Source organism: Chenopodium album, chromosome 25 (genome assembly GCF_948465745.1).
Source record: "Chenopodium album chromosome 25, dcCheAlbu1.1, whole genome shotgun sequence".
Classification (NCBI taxonomy): domain Eukaryota; kingdom Viridiplantae; phylum Streptophyta; class Magnoliopsida; order Caryophyllales; family Amaranthaceae; genus Chenopodium; species Chenopodium album.
Genome location: NC_137858.1, coordinates 31,553,036 through 31,573,055, shown reverse-complemented (window position 1 = coordinate 31,573,055; position 20,020 = coordinate 31,553,036). Strand labels below are relative to the sequence as shown.

General features: G+C 33.5%; 1 protein-coding gene across 1 annotated transcript; it reads right to left on the bottom strand.

Annotated features, from left to right (window-relative positions):
* Positions 1-2,282: 2,282 nt before the first annotated feature.
* Positions 2,283-7,836, bottom strand: LOC145615563 (putative acetyltransferase At3g50280). Its single transcript, XM_081670635.1, has 2 exons — positions 7,145-7,836; positions 2,283-2,964 (listed from the first exon to the last, which is right to left on the bottom strand). Exons 1-2 carry the CDS (start codon positions 7,834-7,836, stop codon positions 2,283-2,285), a joined length of 1,374 nt encoding a protein of 457 aa, XP_081526761.1.
* Between the last annotated feature and the right edge of the window lie 12,184 nt (positions 7,837-20,020).

Genomic DNA, 20,020 nt, shown 5'->3' with positions numbered 1-20,020 from the left:
GTTAGGCTTAATTATCCTACCTCCATACCCACTACACACAAACTGATTTTACCCCTATATATACAAAGGAAAAAAAAAAAAAATCAAAACCTCCTTTTCCATTTTCTCTCTCCTCACCCATTTTCCATTTTCTCTCTCCTCACCCATTCTCTCTCATCAAAAGCTTTAATAGCAAAATTGTTACAATATTATCACAAGAATTTGTTCACTAACTTCGAAATTTTTCAAAAGAAAGGCGAAATTTAAAAAGAGTAAGTTATTTTGTTCAAGTTTGGAACGAAAAAGAGTATAAACCCTAGGTTTCACTAATTTTTTGTTGCGATTGTAATTCAAGAATATAATTGAAAAATCAAACATGGAAAATGTATCAAGGTAAGTATAACAAAATACTTCTAGTAAAAAACAATTAAATTAAACCAATACATTCTTTATTTATTTATTTATTTGTAAAACAAAGGAAAAAGTTTCAAAGAAGAAAAACAAAGATTCTGGAAAAATGCAAGTATTAATAAATTTTAATTATAATATGTTTTTTTTTTTAATGTTCATTTTAATTTTGATAAATGTTCATTTATATATTAGTATATAGTCATTAACATATTAAATAGATAAATAATGTATAAAAATGTTCATTTATATATAAAAGCTTATAAATATATAAAAGTTCATTTATATATAAACGCTTACTCATATAATATTACATAGTCATTCACGTAATAACATTCATTCTTTATCATAGTTTGGAGTGGGAAATTATTTGATAAATGTTTATTTTTATTTTGCTAGATGCAATTACATAATAGTATATTGTCATTCACAATTTCACATACTAGCATACAATTATTAAAATTTTGATAAATTTATGTTCATGTTTTTGTCATCTTCTTCAAATATTCCATGTTCATTTCAATTTTGAATTTCAATATATGTCTTTTCTCATGTGGACATATGGTCAAGCACATATTCATAGCTTCAAGTTATTTACATATATATTTTATATGCATATGTTCATCGATTATGATCTTTCATGGTCATTTCAAAACTAATATATGCTCATGTATATATCAATATATGTTCATATCCATGTTGAATTACGTAAACATATTTATTTTGTATTAATAGTTGTTCATTTTCATATTAATAGATGATCATTTCCACACTGATATATGTTCATTTATATATTAATTAATATATGTTCATTTATATTCTAATAGATGTTAATTTTCATATCGACCATGTTTTATATTCATCCATATTTGTATTCATATCGTGCATTTTCAACATTTATTTTTGCTCAAATCCAATACAATATGTTTTTATTAGTTATAAGATAATTGTGCATAAAGTGAGTTGGACCGCACAATAGCAAGGAAAAAAGGTAGATGGCAAAAAGAAGGAAACCAAGAAGGCATGGAGTCGCCATGCAACATGAACCAATATCACCAGCTTGAATTTTTCGATTTGGATCAAGAAGTTAATTGTGTTTAATAATATATGTGGAATTCTATTATTGTACATTAATTTAATATCCAATTGTTCAACTTTTTGGTGGTATACAATTTCATTTGATTTTATTTAGAAGGAAATGAATTTTTTTCCCCCTTGAGTACTATTATAAATAGTCATCTAGAAACACGATTACAAAATTATAATAATTTGAATATTTCATGTCGTACTAGCATAACTAAACATTTAATAATTATTCTATAGAATTGAACATTTAATAATACAAAAGTGAACATTTACAATGATGAAAATGAACATTTCATAGGTAATTCACAACTGAAGAAACAACCAAGATGACGTCATTAGGAAGGAGTGGGGGTGCAGGCAGCTCTGCCTACCCCTGAGTGTAGGCCATTTGTACGTATTGAAGAGTTTAAACGAGGTTGTTCATAATGGGCCAATTCTTTGAAGAGCCATCATGGCCCATGCCAAGTCACGTTGTAAACGAGAAATGAATTAACTCTAGCAATTGAATTTACCAAATAAAATTTATTTGGTCAAACAATTAAGCTAAAAGCCAATACAAAACAATTAAATCAATCAATTGGAAAAAAAATACATAAACATTTTTTGAAAATCAAATTAAACTTCCAATTGTTTACATCATATAGTCTGAGCAACATTGAAGATAAATCATGCATAATCTATAAAAGACATAAAATAAGATGGTTCAACACTAATAAGAAATCGCATGATATATATTTGCTACTCGTACTAGCAAATTTACCATACTCCTACAGGTAGCTAACCTTACCCGATGTTGTAACTACGATCTTTTATGGTGAAGATACAACATCCATGAACTCCTTGTTAGATTCAAGAGCTCTCATGTAAGCACTCGACAAAATTATCTCAGCATCTACACTTCCTCCGCCTTCAAACCCCGGGTACACAATAATTTTGCCATCATACTTGTTTGCAAACCCACTGCGAACTGCAATAGGTTTCCCAAGTCCTGCAAACTCATTCCCATATATGTTAAATCGAGGCGAGCTTCCTACTTGTACTGTGTTGCCTGTATCCTTCTCCGACATTTGATCAAGTCTAAATACGAAAGGAGACTTGAACCATGAATCTGCAAAATCTTTTACATTTTTGTTGGTAAGCTCAACCACTGACTGGTGCACCAATGATGCATTCCACCCTAAGTTATTTTTGAGCAATTCGCCAACTGTTGTGGTTGATGTAAGTACTGCAAGTGAGTTGCCAAAGTATTGTTCAGGCAACGGCGGGTTTAATCTAGTCCTTGTGTTAGCAGCTAACTTGCAGTGGGTTTGTTGGTCTGGTTTCAATCCTTTTGCTTGTACCATAGCTTTCCAGAGAAATGCTGCGAGAGCTTGAAAGGATGAAATCGCGGTATTGCTGTTGCTTATTTCTTGATTAGCCCTTGCCTTTAGTTTTGCTATTGTTTCTGATGAGAAATGGAAGAATCTCTCTTCAAATGGACGTGGGTTAAACCTATAGCCAAAAAATGGTAAAAGTAACACACAATTTAAGTCAAAAAATGTACAGAAAATTAAATGACATTGTATGTGTAATGACAAAAACCAAAATTACTAGCATTATTGGACCTGTGTATGATAAGGTAATATTCCAATTAACATAATTAAGGTTAGAGTTTTCCTTATTTCTTTATTAGACACGACAGGAAATTGACGATGTGTTTATTTAACAGATTGAAACGGCTAATACAAGGTTTTAATTCTTGTCAAAAAAAAAAAAAAAAAAAAAAAGAAGAAAGTTTTAGGGCTTGTTTGGCATAGTTTTCTGTTTTTTTTTTTTTAAAACAAAAAACCAAAAACAGGAAACAAGAAAAAGGTGTTTTCACTTTTCTGTTGTCAGTTTTCAAAATAATCATGATTTAAATAAGTTTGACTAATTTTTGTTTAATTATATAACTTATATCATATGAGTTTGAAAACCAAAAAATCAAAAAACAGAAACCACAGCAATGCCAAACGAACCCTAAACAATTTGGCCGTTAGTTACAAAGAGACCAACTTATGAGTTGTTAATATTGTGACCAGACTCACTGCTCACTCATGTATACAGGTCTGTTCTCTTCAGTTTAAGTTTAGTTCAGTTCCTAATTTTTCCTCTCATAAAATATTCAGCTCAGTTCGTATATCAGAACAGGCCCTAATCCGTTGTTTGCAACATACCATTTTGACAAGCACTTAAAAAAATATTTTGAATTAGACTACGTAAACAAAAAAATCAATTGAAATTTTTTCACCACCAGTAAGAAGCAAGTTTTAGGTTGTTTGGATCATTTGATTTTGTCTGATTTTTATTATATCTAAACTTATTTTATTTGAACTTATTTACCTTTAAGTTGTCAGAATATCTCTTGTTTTTAAGTCAATTTGTTACTTTTTTTTTGTTAACTTATACATTGAATTAATTTTTGTTCTAAAGTAAGATCCTGTTCTCTTCACCTTAATTTTGCTGAACTGAAATTATTTTTACTGAACTGAAATTATTTTTGCTGAACTGAAATTATTTTTACTGATTTTTTTTATTATAATTCCTCTTTAAGAAAACTTGAATTTTACTGAACTGAACTTATTTTTTCCGAACTGAAATTATTTTTACTGAACTGAACTTATTTTTACTGAAATATAATTATTTTTACTTAATATTATTTTTTTAAGGTGAAAAGAATATGGCCTAACACCTTAATGATGAATTCTAGCAAAAAAAAGTCTAAGTTAATTTTTTTTTTTTTGAAAAATCAAGTTTTAGCATTTGGCTATTCTCTAAGATTGTGGGTGTGTGATGCATTCCATGAATGGAAAGATGGTAAAATTAAGGTAAATATAATTTGTAAAAACTTACAAAAGTTTGAATGGTAGGGACTGGGTCCTAAAATCCGAAACCGGAATTGGAATTGGTTCAACCGGGTCCTAAAATTTAGGACTTGGAATTGGAATCACCGGGTATCGATTCCGGTACCGGATACCCACTATGTGTATAATTGTTAAAATATAATATAAATTGCAATTTTTATTTTAGTCTATATTCATTTTAAGCATTTAAAACTAGTATTTATTTATGCATTAAGCTATGTTATTTATGTTGGGTACTAATTATATTTTTTGTTATTTTAGTAACTAGATACATTTAACGTAATTTTATATTTAAAAACTTATTAAGTGTAGCATATGTTAGATAACTGGGTACCCAACCGGTTCTGAGTCCAAAAAATCGAGAATTTAAATTGAAACCGATTCTTTTATTTATTACCCGAAATTAGAATCATTGGGTCCAAGTTCAATTTGAACCCGCTGGATTCCTAATCGGTTTCGGTTTCAATTTCTAGTACCCGAAATTTTTGCACACCCCTACCAAGGATTACCAGTTTTTTTTTTAGACAAACTTTTGTAAACATTTAAACTTTTGTAAGTTTGCAATTCCATGCAGGAAAAGTAAATAAACAATGTGCAAGAATTCAGCATATTCGTACGATTTTCTTGCCTTGCTCAACTTTCTTATCTTTCCGCACCCCCAAATAAGACTACTGCTTTCAATGATCTTTGATACTATCAATGATTAAAAAAAAAAAGAAAAAAAATCTTTGATACTATCAATAAGACAATAATTCAATTTATTGTTTGCAACAAAAAAAATAATTCAATTTATTGTCCAATTCACCATGCTTTGTCATTAAAATTACCCATTTATCCCTTCTTTTTTCTCCCTAAGGCCACAGCCAGTCAGCCACCACTCGGTTAACACTGTTGTTCTCCTTTGACCGTATCATGTTCTACTTTTCTCGTTTCATAATTATCTTAATATTTTGATATTTTGATTAACATATATGGCAATGCATTAATGATTGTAAATATATATAACTAGATGAAACCCGTGCGATGCACGATTTGTTTGAATTTTTTAAAATATTTTTATTATTTATGTGTTAAATTTTTTTTTACGTATTTAGATAAAATTCTTAATATCAAAATATAATATTTTACATTTAATTAGTTTAAACTTAAAAATCTCATTCGCCAAATTTACCTACGTCGCATGTTAATTATTTTATTTTAAAAGAAAATAATAGTCATTTATTTGATTGGCTAGAATTAAAATTTATAACAAATATGTTTTTTTTATAGGAAAAATACACTTTAATAATCCCAACTATTGGCGATTTACCTAGAATAATCCCAACTAAGGATTATTTTCTAAAGGTACCAACTTTGCCTCTTATTTTCTTCCAGCGGTCCCAATGATCGGTAACCTGTTGAAAAGGTAATTTTTTTATTTTTTTTAATAAATGACACGTGTCAACAAGTGATTAGTTTAGAATTTAAAATCTGAAAATAAATAAAATCATAAAATTAAAAAAAAAACAGAAAATTAAAAAAATCAAAAATAATAAAAAAAATCAAAATTTTTAAAAAAAAAATCAGAAAATGAAAAAAAATTAGAAAATTAGGAAAAAAAATAAAAAACAAAAAAAAAATCAGAAAGTAAAAATACAATTAGAAAATTCATTAAAAAAATCAGAAAAGGATAATAAAAAAACAAAAAGTAAAAAAAAAATCAAAAAATTAAAAAAAAAATCAGAAAATAAAAATACGATTAGAAAATTCATTAAAAAAAATCAGAAAAGGATAATAAAAAAACAAAAAGTTAAAAAAAATCAAAAAATTAAAAAAAAAAAATTCTTTATAATTTCTGATTTTTTTATATTTTTTATTAATTTTTTGAAATTTTTCTAAGTGCCTTATTTTTTTTTGTTATTTTCTGGGTTTTTTTAGTATTTTTTGATTTTTTTTTTAATTTCAAATTTTTTATTTCAGATTTTTTTTGAAATTTTCTGTTTTTTTATTTTCTAATTTTTTATAATTGTTTTATGTTTTTTTTAAATTTCTAATTATTTTTTGTTTTTTTAAATTTTGGACCAATCGTGTGTTGACACATGGCATATGACTTGTTACAACAGGTTATTGACCCGTAGTTGACCGGTTGGGTCTACTAGAAGAAAATAAGAGGCATAGTTGGTACCGTTAGAAAATAATCCTTAGTTGGGATTTTTCTAGGTAAATCGCCAATAGTTGGGATTATTAAAGTGTATTTTTCCTTTTTTATATACTACTATATATTTTTGAAAAGAGTTTAATTTGGGAATAATGAAAGAGTTTAAAATTTTTAATGCTGCGATTCTTACGAAATAAATGGAGTAATTTATATATTAACGTAAATAATTAAAAAAAAAGTAGTTATACCACAAATTTTCACGTGGCTGGCCATACCATATGTGCGAGGTTTACTTATTCAGGGGTTGTCTGGTCGGTCAGGGGTTACTTTTTTAGAAATTATTCGATGGTCGGTCAAGGGTTACTCTTACAAAGAAAAATAACCCCACTAACTGACTAAATAATCCTTGAATAAGTACTAACCTCGACCACACGATGTAGTATTCATATAAATACTTGTCCATATAATTACAGTTAATAACAAAAAATGACATACACCGTATAATATAGCGTGTCAAAGGGGATATAGTGCATGTTTTTTGCACCAAAAAAAATATAGTGCATGTTTTTAACAGGCATGATAACGTTACTAATCTTACAATATAAAAAGAATGAAGGAAATATAAAACAGGAGAGCAATAGAGGACACTTACCCATTAATGAACTCGTTACGATTGACATATGGAAAGAAAGTGTCTTTATATCCATAACCATCAGGAAACCAACGATCATGGATAGGCGAAAGCGAGATACTAATGTTTTTTCCATTACCACGATGTATTTCGGACCATACGTTCCAAAAATGCCAATACGAAGTTCCATCAACAATAGCATGATTCATAGAACAACCAATGAATATCCCATCAATCAATTCCGTAACTTGAATCGATAACAAAGGCCTTGTATGGCCGTCGAAATTGAGTTCCCCATCGCTAAAATCAAAGAATGACCTTACCACAGAAGGTACGTTTGGTGTAACAATATCGGATATTGTTACATCCAATTTAGCATGGACAAATCGGACACCTGAGCCCTTATTACAATCGATGAAGACCAACATACGATGTTGGTCTTCATCGATGATGGATTCAAATAGGCCAGCAAGCGGATAGAAATGAACAAGAGTAAGAGCAAGAGAGTTTTTTAGGCTTTCTAAGAGATTATCAATGAAAAATGGGTCGTCATTATTTTTTGGTTTAGTAAAAAGAAGACCCTTTTGATTGTAATGGCAAGAAAGAAACATTAAATCCATTGGAGATATATAATAAGGTTTCTTAGCTTCTTTATTTTCATACTTGGGCTTAATGAAACACTCTGAAATTTGGATTAGTGGAGGAAATTCCATTTTTTTTTTCTTTCCAGAATTTTTTTGCTGAGTTTTTGTTATGAAGTTTACAGGGAAGTAACATAATTTATACTGTATGTTCCCATAACTCCCATTAAAAAAAAAAAAATAAAAAAATTAATGGGAGTTATGGGAACATACAGTATAAATTATGTTACTTCCCTGTAAACTCCCATTAATAATGCAATTATTTGTGCAACATTTATGAAAAGCCCAACTTTAATGTCTCCTTTTTATTTTTGTGAAAGGACTAGTCAAAGAGTCTGGCTGCCGAAATTTTGTCACATGAAATGTGATGTTGCTTGTACACATGATGCTTCATCTGTTTCATAATATTTGACATAGTTCGACTAAAAAATATATATTTCTCTAATACTCCCTCCGTCCCTAAATTACATTCCTCTTTGGAAATTTACATAGGAATTAAGGAGGGAAGAATAAGACAAATAACAATAATTAAATAATGCAATGGGAAGTACGACAAAGATAGATTAGTTATTACTCATGACAAGTCACCAATCCTTTGCAAAAAAAAAGGACCAATCACATGCTCCTAATTAAAAATTTTTAACCAATCATATTCATTGTAATTTGGCATAAGGATTATGAGTGAGATTAGGTAAGGATTAGTGAAAAAGCATTAAATATAAAACAGAAAAAGAGAGTTGATTTACTAAAAAAACTTACCAAAAATAGAAAGGAGGAATGTAATTTTGGAATACCAAAAATAGAAAGGATGAATGTAATTTAGGGACGGAGGGAGTACTACGTAATTTTTTCTGTATTTTTAAAAATATAAATTATTATATATTATTTTCTCCATTCTTTTAGGGTAGACATATTTCTTTTATCACACTTGTTTACGCACAAAGTTCAAATTTAAAATATAATTAAGTTAAAATTATATAAAAAAAATTGATATATATTAATATTAAATATATTGAAACATTTAAACAATATCCTACCTAATGACATCTATTACTAGCCAGAATTCATCCCAAAAATATATGGTAATAAGAGAAGTACCATATAAGCATTATTATAAAGCATTTAACTCTCTCTTCTTTAATCTATTAATGTGTTTTGGCTCCTAGAAACATCACATGTTTTAGAATTAAAGGTACCTTACATTTGAAGGGGGGAGTGTGAATAAATCTTTCAAACAACGCATGTTATATAATGTCCCTTTAATTATGTTTTCTTTTATTAATGCACTTTGGTCTCATAAAATATCATATCTGCGACAGTATTACAGTACATACCTTATAATCTTACACTACTTCTAGTTTTTTTTTTTAGTTGACACATTTTGATTTTAGCACTATTCACTTACTCTTCTTTGACCATATGTTGTGCTTTATATATATATAATGAAAATAATAGTCATATGTGATTTTGTTAAATTCGCCTCAATATATATTTTTAAAATATCAAATTTTCATAATTTGTTATTATCGGTAATTAAAAATATTAATGGTTAAATTTGTGCATTGACAAACGTGACTAAAGAAACATATCAACCAAAAATGAAACGGAGGAAGTATGTTAAATGTGAGGGGTGGAGTGTTGATGTCTATCTTGATGAAGTTTAACTCTCTACACATGTACAAATCCTTTAACTTTGTCACATGTAATGGGTGCTAGAGCACATTTTCTCAACACCCCCCCCCCCCCCCCCCACACACACACATGAATAACAAGAGAGTATATTTAAGCCTTTAACGGTCCTTTAACCGTGGGTGTATTGCTAATACCATGTTAAATAATGTTCCACACCCATTACCAAGAGAGGGAGTTTACTTGACAAGTCTAAATGTTAAATATCGGTGTGGGCTGCATCCGTAACTTAAGAGAGAGAGAAAGAGAGAGAGAGAGAGCCCACTTCACAAGATTAAAGGATGGTCCATCCCAAAATCATATGGCAATAGGAGGTTTGACCCCTTAAATTTATAAAGTGGTTGACTCTCTCAACTTTTATCAATGTGACTCTTACAAGTGTTATTTGGTGGGATATACTTCAACACTCCCCTTCACATGTAAAGTTCCTTTAACTCAAGGATCACTTGATCCAATTCAATTTGGCCTAGAATACTTAGTGTCATTAAAGGTCCCAAACCATGGGACTAACAATATACTCAAGCTATTAGAGGTCCCAAATCGCGAACCTGGCTCTGATACCATGTTAAATACGAGTTTGGGCCGCACACACAAATCAAGAGAGAGTCCACTTCATAAGACCAAAGGATGGTCCATCCCAAAACCATATGACAATAGGAGGTTTGACCCCTTAGCTCTATAAAGTTTTTGAATATCTAAACTTCAATCAATATGAGAATCTTACATGTGTTGTTTGGTGGGATATATTTCAACAGAGTAACCATCCTAAAACCTTATAATAATAGGATTAGTAGCTCATTAACTTTAATTTATATTAAGTATGTAACTCTGTCATTTTTCATAAATGTGGGACACTTGTTTGGGAATGTTATATTTCATTTTTTTATATTAACTTTTATAATTTATACACAATAATTAAAGAGATTATTATTCAAAATAAGCTTGTTTTATTATTAGAAGATACCTATATAAGTTGGATTTATTACAAAATAATCAAAAGTTGAGATTTTTTTTTCAAAGAAAATCAGTCAAAATTGGGATTATAACCAACTTTTCCTTTATCTAACTTATTGTTATTTATTAAATGGGACGGTAATGTTAAAGTCATGTTCAATGGGACGGTAATGTTTTTGCTCATAATTATTTATCCCGATAACGCCTTTTGGTGTAGAACAAGTTTGGGAGAACAATTTCCCTTATGAGGTTTCTCCTTATATTTTGATTGATAAGTTTTTTTTTTTTTTTGACAAGACGAGCTAAGAAACAAAGAAAGAAAAAAAAACTAAAACAATACTAGAAAGACCAAAGCAACATGCGACGCTGACGAGCTTGACCGGCCAACCAATGCGCTGGAGTCACCCATTGTCGAGGAACCTTTTTGATAACACAGGAGGAAAAACGAGCAATGACCTCCCTAGCGTCTTGAAGCATCCATAAGCAATGGATATCCGGACAATTCCTATGGTTCAGAGAATTCAACAAGGCTAGACAATCAGTATAGAGTAACAAATGCCTGTACCCACGACGTTCAGCAGCCTTGAGGGCCCAAATATAAGCTTGTAATTCTGACTGAAAGGCTGACGAAGAAACAAAGGCTCTTGACCCCCCCCAGCACCAAGTCCGAATACGAATGCCTGAAAATCCAACCTGCTCCCGCAGAGTAGTCGCTAGAATTATACGCACCATCAATCACAAGGCAAATATCCTTTGTTGAGCTTGAAGAACCCTGAAGGAAACAGGATAAAGTTGCATGCTGTTGTGTACCCGATAGGCTGACACGGGATGGCCGCAGAGAAGCTTTAAATTCCTCAGCTGCGGAACAACGAGAGACCCAATCCTGCAAAAGATGAAGAACAAAGGTAGGAGAAATAACTGCATGTCGAAAGACTTTGTGATTGCGAGCAATCCAAACAGCCCAAAGAAAAGAAACCAGTCGGACCAGCAGTTCCCACGAACCATTCTGACGCAAGTCCAAAACCATTTCCACAAACTAATCGGAGAAACGGACATCTCTACGAACAGTTTGAGATGATAAGTGTGGATCAGTCAACCACACGGCTGAAATAAAGGAACAGTCCCGGAAAAGATGATCAATAGACTCTTGGTTTCCCATACATAAAACACAAGCAGACTCCACTGGAAGTCCTCGCTGACGCAGAATACCGTTAAGAGGTAAAGCATTATAAAGAAGCTTCCAACAGAAGCATTTCAACTTAGGCAAAATAGGTAAGTTCCAGAACACCTTCCACCATGAAGAAGGGTAGGGAGAAACACCATGAGTATAGTCAAGCCGACTAAGCATCATGGCATAAGCTGACTTTGTAGTAAACATTCCGTCCTTTGTATATTTCCATTAAACAAAATCATCCATCGGTCTACTAGGGCGTTCCAAAGACAAAATACGCCTGGCTGTTGAAGAATCAAACAGCTAATGAACCATGAAGGTATCCCACGCCTAAGAATGCGGATTTATGATTGAAGAAACATGAGACGGGAGATGCGTCTCACTATTATCACGAAACGAGATCGAGCCACCAGGTACCCAACAATCCTGAAGAATCCTAACCTGAGAACCCGAACCAACCTTCCAAGCAACACCTTCAGCCAAGACCGACAAACCTTGTAAGAGACCTTGACATCCCTAAGAAGAACCCAGAATCCTTCTAGTCTGTAAGAGAAGAAGAGAAGGATACTTGGCTTAAAGAAGTCTAGAGACTAGGAGCTGAGGGTTATGGTGAATGCGCCAACATTGACGGGCCAACAAGATCGAATTGAAAGCATGAAGCTGTCGTATACCTAGCCCTCCCAGTCCTTTCGGAAGATGCAAAAGGGTATTAGATCGTAATGCTAAACCCCGGGAATGAGGGTCAGATTTCCACCAGAAGCGAGCCAAAAGGCCATCCACCTTGGAGCAAATCGAAGAAGGCACTTTGAAAACGGAGAGGATATGGTTAAAAGAAGCGACCATAACCGAATTTATAATTGCCAGCTTTGCTGCGGGAGAAAGCCCCAACGAAGCAAAGGCAGACAAACGCTGAACCACCTTATCAATGAGAAACCCGAAGTCTGCTACTTTGCTGCGACTCAATTCCATAGGAACTCCCAAATACGAACCTAAAGAAGGCTTACACTGAAGCTTCAAACTCCGAGCAAGAAAATCACGATAGTCTGGTGGTGTATTGGGACTAAACTTAACAAAAGATTTCTGAAGATTAATCACTTGCCCTGATATAGAGCAGAACTCTGATAAGAGGGCTGAAAGATTCTCACAAGCTATCATTATAAGGCTCCTATCGCGGTTTCTTTAAAAAAAATGTATATAGGTCATGGGATAAGAAAATAATATAAATATTCACACATTAGAGGAACATTCACCTTAAATGTTCTCGTACTCCATGGCCTAATGTCTTGTGTGTAGAAGGCGTGAAAGAACGAAAAATTGTGTGAAGGAATATAAATTGTGTCGTATCGATCTTTCAAAATTGGGATCCATGTACAATCTTATTCATATGTTGCGCAGAACTACCAAGTGGGTTGCCATTTAAACTATTGTCAATTTTAATTTTAAAATGATTGCGTTAATAAGTAATTTTTCCGAATTTATATTAGGAAAAATTGCCCGGAATAATCCAACCTTTGGGCCGTCCACTGAAAATAATCCCACCTTTGGATTATTTTTAAATAATCCGACCTTTATACCTCTTCTGCTTTAAATGGTCCAACCGGTCATCCAACTTGTTATTACAAGTTACTTGACAAGTGTCAGCCAATAATTGGTCAAAAAAAAAAAGAAATAAAAATAGGAAAAAAATAAAAAAAAAAAAAAACAGAAAAATAAAAATAAAACCTCAGCCCAGATTCCGGCAGCCGCCCCTGCCACCAGCATCCCTCCTACGCATCCACAATCTACCTCCCCGATTCCGGCCATCAACTCCCTTCCTCTTCCCGATTCCGGCCATCCCCTACATTCCCCTCCTCGTTTTCGGCGATAACCCCATCATTTCTATCCTCCCCGATTTGGACCACCCCCTTCCCTAGCCCACCACCGAAACGACAAAACTACATCTCCTACCTAGCCCAATCGCACCAAAGCCCACCTACTCCCCTTCCTAAATCCCGAAGTCCCACCACCTCCCCTTTTCTAGCCCCGAAACCTCAAGCTAAGGGAGGTGGTATTTCGGCGACATTTCGATTCTCTTGATGGCCATGATTGTTCGGTGCTAGGAATGGGTAAGGATGGGGTTTCAGGTGGTGGGCTAGGGAAGGGGGCCGGGATGATTTTGGTGGGTAGGATGGGTGGGGAGGTGGTTCCGGTGGTAGGTCTGCCGGAGAGGTAGCCTGTTTTTTTTTTTCTTTTTTTTTAATTTTCAATTATTTTTATTTATTATTATTTTTTAATTTATGACTAATCACGTGGTAACACATGTATAAACAATCCCAAGTCACAAGTGGTAACCTGTTTAACCGGTTTCAAGTTACTTGGGACCAGTGAGAGCAAATTGGGTATAAAGGTCGAATTATTTAAAAATAATCCAAAGGTGGGATTATTTTTAGCGGACGGCCCAAAGGTCGGATTATTCCGGACAATTTTTCCTTTATATTATATGAAATAAATAATTTATAAACTTTAATCATAACTATATGTTTTTCATTAGCGTATTACACAATTTTACCGTTTTTTTCTTTCTCTTAATTGTTTATTCCATAATCAAATGAGTATTTTGAAGAAATCAAAGATTGATATTATCCATAAAATCAATTAAACAATGATTGAACTTATCCATACATTGTAGTTTTTTTTTTTTTTTTTTTAAAAATATCAATAATGACATCATACATTAAATTGGCGGGAAATTTTTTAATGAGAAAGGGACACATAAGATAGGGAGGGTGTTAATCATACATCCCTCTTAACTTGATCTCGTTGCACCTTTAGGATTGTGCACCTGTTGAAAGACTCGCCCACCTCCCTAATTTCCTTTGAAATCCAAGTGATTGAAATGTCCTTACCTTGTTTGTCCTGTAGATTGCTGAGCAGAGAGACCGAGTCTGAGAGGATAAGAATCCCTTGTGTGCCTTTAGCCCGAGCCCATTTCATTGCTTCCATGAAGGCCCAAGCTTCACAGTGCAGAGCTGAAGAACGAAGCTACCCCATGTCTCCCATAAACTTTCCCCTTAGCCAGTACTACCCATCCCACTCCTCCCCTTTTTGTCTTCTTATCCCACGACCATCCACCTCTACGATAAAGTTGTCGTAGCCCATCATTTTTTCCCCAATTGCAACGTTTTGTTTTAGTATTAGTTAATCAATAGATTTGTATTGAATTTAAAATAGTTTGTTCTTAGTTTCGCCAATTATCTAAATAGCCAACATGGCCCAAGCCAAGTGATGTAACAAGAATTTAGTTTATTCTATCAATTGAGTTTACACAACAACATTTATTTGGTAAAACAATTAAACCAAACGCCAAGAATAAACAACCAATCAAACGAAAAAAAATACATAATCATTTTATGAAAACCAAATTAAATTTCCTATTGTTTACATCATATAGTATGAGTACCAATGTTATCTTTTGTTTGGTTTACATCCTTTCCTGCAGATAAATCATGCATAATCTTATGATAAGTTTTTTTCTACATAAATAAGATAAATCATGCATAAGCTAGTTTCTCTCTTTAGGAAACCCAAAGTTTATCCTCCCACCGCTTCCACTGCCTTTCCTTCTCTTGCGGCCTGGTCGCCGACGATGGACGTTTAACTTCTTGCCATCGCCAGCGAGTCTAGTTCTCTTTGCCTTCTTTAAGTTTGCTTTTAATTTTGTGTTTTTTGGGTGTATCACGGTAAAGTAGACAGGAAAGATTGGAGACCCGATTTCGTTCTTCACATCCATCGGTGGTTGAGTCAAGTTTCGGTGTGTCGTCTAGTGTCTTAGGTTCAATTATCTAACAAAACAAGGCACCAAGCTGTTGGTAAAATACTTGTCGATTTCAATGACTAAAAGAGAAGATGAAAGGGAAAATACTTGTTTGAAGATCTCAAATTCACAGCCACACCGTGAAACACAATCCACTGCCTTAGAAGCGAAATATGCCACCACCGGTACATGTTTCTTGATGACGCACGACCCCCAAGTTTAATGTAACTCTCCTTCGTAATCCGTGTACCCAAACCGGCCTGAAGCGTGGAATTACTCAAGAACTGTTCAGATCTCAAAGGGTTGGTTCGTGTTTATGTGTTTAGGGTATTTCAATAATGAAATTAACTTCGTATTGAATAATGACCAAGGAGTTGTATTTATAGGAGCAAAAAGGAAAAGAAAATAATCACAAACCTCACGCAGGCTACTCGCGAGGCCCAATACTCGGCTGGGTTGTTAAGCTATCGCTCTCTACTGAGAGAGCTATCGCTCAGCCTTGCCGTGTGCATTTTGAGCTGCGAGCTATAGCTCCCTCGCTGGAGAGCTATCGCTTGCTAGCTACGAGCTATAGCTCGCACATAGGCGAGCTCTCGCTCGAATCTGCTGAAGGCCATTGTAAGTATCCGTGCTCTAGCTCTATTGCTAGCTCGGTCTCACGCAGCTCACTAACTAGCTTGCTACACCATTTCATCATTAAATTCTTGTACAATCACTTGGTAAATCTCCGATTTGCATTACTAGAATTGTAAATACTCCAAAAATTCCCCACTAATGCAAAACGGACATGAGATCATGAAATATGAACAGTAAAAACAAAAGGTTAGGTACTTAAGCACTAGTATCCATAAGGTTTGAACTAATGCCTTAGTGACACTTGTATTCAACACTCTTCTGGTGAGTATCCAAAGGTTTGAACTCCCAGGAGCGAGGAAGGAACATGTATCACATAGTTCACCTTTTGAACTTGAGCAACTCTGCCACTCTTGGCCAACACCTTGGGCTCTCATGAGTACTTCAAAAAAACTACACCACAATTTTCCCTTGAAGGAGGCCACCCCTCGTACTCACGTAGGTGTTCCGTCTGTGTATCAAATACACATTCCCAGCATATCTAGGGTCTTTCCCAGCATGCTTAAAACACATTCAAGCACCTTGTAAACCCAAGATTCTCTGTGCAATTTAAGAACGTAAAGTTCAACCCTATTAACTCGTCGGTGCATCTATCAATCCACTGCTCAACGAGCTCTTAGGCTAGATGCATTAAGGGATACTCCCAACCTCAGTCATTCGGTACCACTATTGTTCCGTACTTGAGTAATATTAGGGCTAGTGATTCTAATTCATTTAAGGATCACTATCGTTTCCTACTCTCAAGCAACTAGGCTAGTAGTATTAAGAGCAAGCAATGCTCAACCTTCCATCTTCAGTGTCATTATCAATCCTACTCTAAGAGCCACTGGTAGGGCTGGCAATCGGATCAGGTCGGGTCGGGTTCGTGTTCGAGTCAGCTGATTTCGGGTCAGCTACCCCTTGACCTAATCATGATCCATTTAACATTTCGGGTTGAAAACCTCAACTTGAACTTGATTATTTCGGGTTCGGGTCAACCTGAAAATGACCTTATTTGACCTGAAATTTTGTTTGGGTTTAAATAAGGTTATTTCAACTTGAAATTAGCCTGAAAATAACATAAAAATGACCTAAAACTGACCTAAACAAGTGAACAACCAAAAATTTCAAAGTTTCAAACCACAAACATTCAGTACTTCAAACCTGACAATGTAACAAATAGTCCAAAATAAAACTAATTATCAATTACAAACCAAAAGTGTACTAACAAATTACAAACCAAACAAGTTTAAATATTCAATTTCTCAAATAATATTAGAGTTTGCAATAGGGCTTTCAAGTTATGTATGTGGCGTATCATTCTTGTTCTCCACCTCAAACTTTATAATTGATCCACAAAGCATTTCCAATTAAGGATCCATAGAGTCTACAAAACACACAAAAAAAAAAAAAAAAACAAGTTACCATCAATAATACATAACATAATTTGCACATAATTAGCAAAAAATCGCACATAACACAATTCTGCAGAAGAAAGTTGTTGAACAATGGTGGACATAATTACTTCCTGCCATATTCTCACATAGTTCGCACATAATTAGCAAAAATAAACAACAAAAATACATAAACTAGCAAGATAAATTAACACTAATTAACAATAAAATCAGAAACTTTGTATACTTGTAAATAAACAACAAAAATCAACACAAATTAGCAAGATAAATTAACATAAATTAGCAAAAAATCAGATACTTTGTATACTTGTAAATAAACAACAAAAATCAACACAAATTAGCAAAATAAATCAACACAAATTAGCAAAACATTGGATACTTTGTATTGTTGTAAATAAACAACAAAAATCAACACAAATTAGCAAGATAAATTCACATAATTACATAAACTAGCATGAAATTTCGCATAAATCCATAAATTTGATATATCTATTCGTATACTTATAAAATAACAAAATGAATTCGCATAAATTCATAAATTATGAACAAAAAGCATGAAAAAATGGTACAATACCGTATGAGAGTGAGAAGATAGTGAAGGACTCTCATTCAACAATGGTGAAGGGATTTTAGGGTTTTTGTGGAGAGAGAAAATTAAAGAGAGAGATTGAGAGAAGTGAGGGGAAAACGGCTGATGAAAGAATGAGCGGAACAATCAGATTTTAGGGTTTTGATATTAGAAGCCTCTTTAGGAATTTGGGCTGAGCTGGGCTAATTACAAGCCTTTTACGTTTTTTTTTTATTTTTTTTAAACATAAACAAGTCGGGTTATCAGGTCGGGTTCGGGTTTACCCGACCTGATTTTGACCTGAATTTTTTTTTCGGGTTAAGTGGGTCGTTTTCGGGTTGAGATTTTCAACCTTAACCTAACCCATTTAATTTCGGGTTCGGGTTCGTGTCGACCCAATTAAGTTTTCGGGTCGAAAAACTAAACCCTAAGCCGCTTTTTTCGGGTCGGGTTAGTTTTTGCCAGCCCTAGCCACTGGGCTAATGGTCTTAAATCCACTTACGAAAAATTATCAATCCCTGCCCAAAGAATAACTAGACAAATGACATTAAGAGCCACACTCAACCTTATTGAATCTACCTGGTCAACAAACCACTAAAAAGAGTTATAGATTCAATAAACATAAATGGTGTAAATCCAGCAATGAGTCAACCAAAACCAGGCTCTAGACCCATTCTGAACAAAAATTCAATAAATAAAAACACTTCGGTGTGTCCATGTAAGCTGTCTCAATTGACCACCCAACTTGGGTTATGGACATATTAAGAGCACTTAAAGCTCAACATGTATACATCAAGCAACAAGTCTACCAAAGCATCTCATAACCATATAAATTATAGGGTTATCAAGCCAAATCACTTTAGAATGTAGACTCATTATGTGAAACTTCGTCGCTAGAATAATTTAAAATGCCCCACAGGATCTTAAATATATTCCCTTAACAATCAACCACTTACCTGTGCTTCATCCTTGTATAAGGACCTGCTTGACTCTTCTTTGCTTTCACGTACTCTAACATGAGTATCACCTCCACAAGATCTGTCTAACGCTGTCACTACATCTGTAGTTTCTGACAACATACATAGACACTTGTGAAAAATGATGTAGAGAACATGAGGATTAACTTACCCCCACAATGGACAAACTTCCAGAGATTAATTTTTGCAATAATCATCTTCTTAACACACGTCATCCAATTTAATGAACCTTTGATTCATAATGGATAGTGTACACCAATTTGTTTTGCAGCTCACTTGAAACAGAGCACCATCCTTCATCATGTAAAAAATCATACATTGAAGAGGTTCAACTAATCATCATTGTTCATTCAATCATTGTCTCTTAGAGCTTACTAGACAGGTACTTGAGAAACTTTCTCACTTTAACCATCATCCATGTACTAACCGTAACTCAAAACAATTATTGAGTAATTCTCTTTTGACAAATAGAATGAACAACATAGTTCACAACAAAACCACTTCACTTCAAGAATAATTTGTCCATCATTTAGATTGCAAAACATTGCACATTTTAATCAAACATCAAGGCCAAATCATAAAAATAACTCTGGCTTAAGCATGATAAATATAATTTACCAACACACTTTCTCTACATCACAAAAATGAGATTAATGCGTACCTTTATTAGTTCATTGGCTTACTGCCTAAAACCATTCTGCTTATCTCATTGGCTTGTACTTGTTTCTTGGCTTTGAGACACATTTACATCTTTATCTCAATAAACAACATGCATGTGAAGTTAACAACTTATGATCATTCTAGCATATGAATTCTATCAATGCGAACCATAATAACATCACACATGCATCAAGAAGTTCAACTCACATGCCAAGAAAAACTTAACATAACAAGTTAGGTTACTCAAATCTAACCCCCACTCACCATACATATCACAAATGATATAACAACATGAGCAAAAATAGCTCATCTTCTAAGTTGTCACCTATGAATGCATTTTATATACACATCCTTGATTTACAATCAATCATGCTAGAAGGCTTAAGCAACCTTACTGCAAAAAAGATACAAGCTTAG